Here is a 774-nt window from a genome sequence, read left to right on the forward strand (position 1 = left end):
AATCATATATTTGTTTACATAGTAATTCCCTTTGAAACGACTTTGTTTAGCTTCACCGAATACTTGCCTCAGTGACGCAGCCCCATAAACGGCAAAGAGACATGTACTCCTTCATTGTCAGCCTACTGCAACCGAGGCATCTCTTGCAAATGGGTCAGACTATCATAAATGATTTCCTCGCCAGCATTCCGACTCTTAACAGAAGCTTAACCGCCTCACTGACACGCGTTCTTGTCCCTTCGTAATGCCACCGCCTCGTTCGTGTCATTGCTGCCGCAGCCGACGTCTCCCCTCGCATCACTCACAGCGCTCGGCCTCATTCTCTCGTCACCTGCGACTACGCCCCTAATCCTCACCACGCGACGCCCCGTAAACCGCCCTTGAGGCATGTCCTTTTCATGGGCGTCTGACAAGAGCCTGAGGACGATCGTGCCGTCGCGCGATGCCCGAGCGATGCCCCTTCATGCAGCTGCCGGGAGGCTTGTGTTGGCGTCCCCTCGTTGCCCTGGCGACGCGGCGCCTCCTACAGCCCCCTGGCACCGGGAGAAGCCCTGGCGTGAGAGAGGTGGGACTCCCCTCGGGTATTTTTGGCACCGCGGGGGCGAGGCTCGTGTTGAGAGGGGCAGCGTCCCCACCCAGCAGTGCTAGCGCCAGGCTGCGCAGTGCCAAGCCGCCTTCCTTTGTGACGAGACCTGCCCGCATCCGCGCCTCTGTTGGTCCGAGCTACAGGGAGGCAGATCCCCCTCCTGAAGGTGCTGTGACACGGCGGCGTCC

General features: G+C 59.4%; 2 protein-coding genes across 2 annotated transcripts in view; both read left to right on the forward strand.

Moving 5' to 3' along the window:
- LOC119587396 (complement factor H-related protein 4-like) overlaps nt 1-245 on the forward strand; it is a 15,406-nt gene extending 15,161 nt beyond the window's left edge. The window contains exon 12 of the mRNA XM_037936134.1: nt 51-245. Within this exon, the coding sequence (XP_037792062.1) occupies nt 51-245 (195 nt within the window). The remainder of the gene's footprint in view (nt 1-50) is intronic.
- Nucleotides 246-651: 406 nt separating this feature from the next.
- Nucleotides 652-774, forward strand: part of LOC119587062 (zinc finger protein 628-like) — a gene marked incomplete at its 3' end in the record, with an annotated part of 23,937 nt that continues 23,814 nt past the window's right edge. Inside the window, 1 exon segment of the mRNA XM_037935810.1 lies at nt 652-774.

The sequence above is a fragment of the Penaeus monodon genome, chromosome 22 (genome assembly GCF_015228065.2).
Source record: "Penaeus monodon isolate SGIC_2016 chromosome 22, NSTDA_Pmon_1, whole genome shotgun sequence".
NCBI classification, from domain to species: Eukaryota; Metazoa; Arthropoda; class Malacostraca; order Decapoda; family Penaeidae; genus Penaeus; species Penaeus monodon.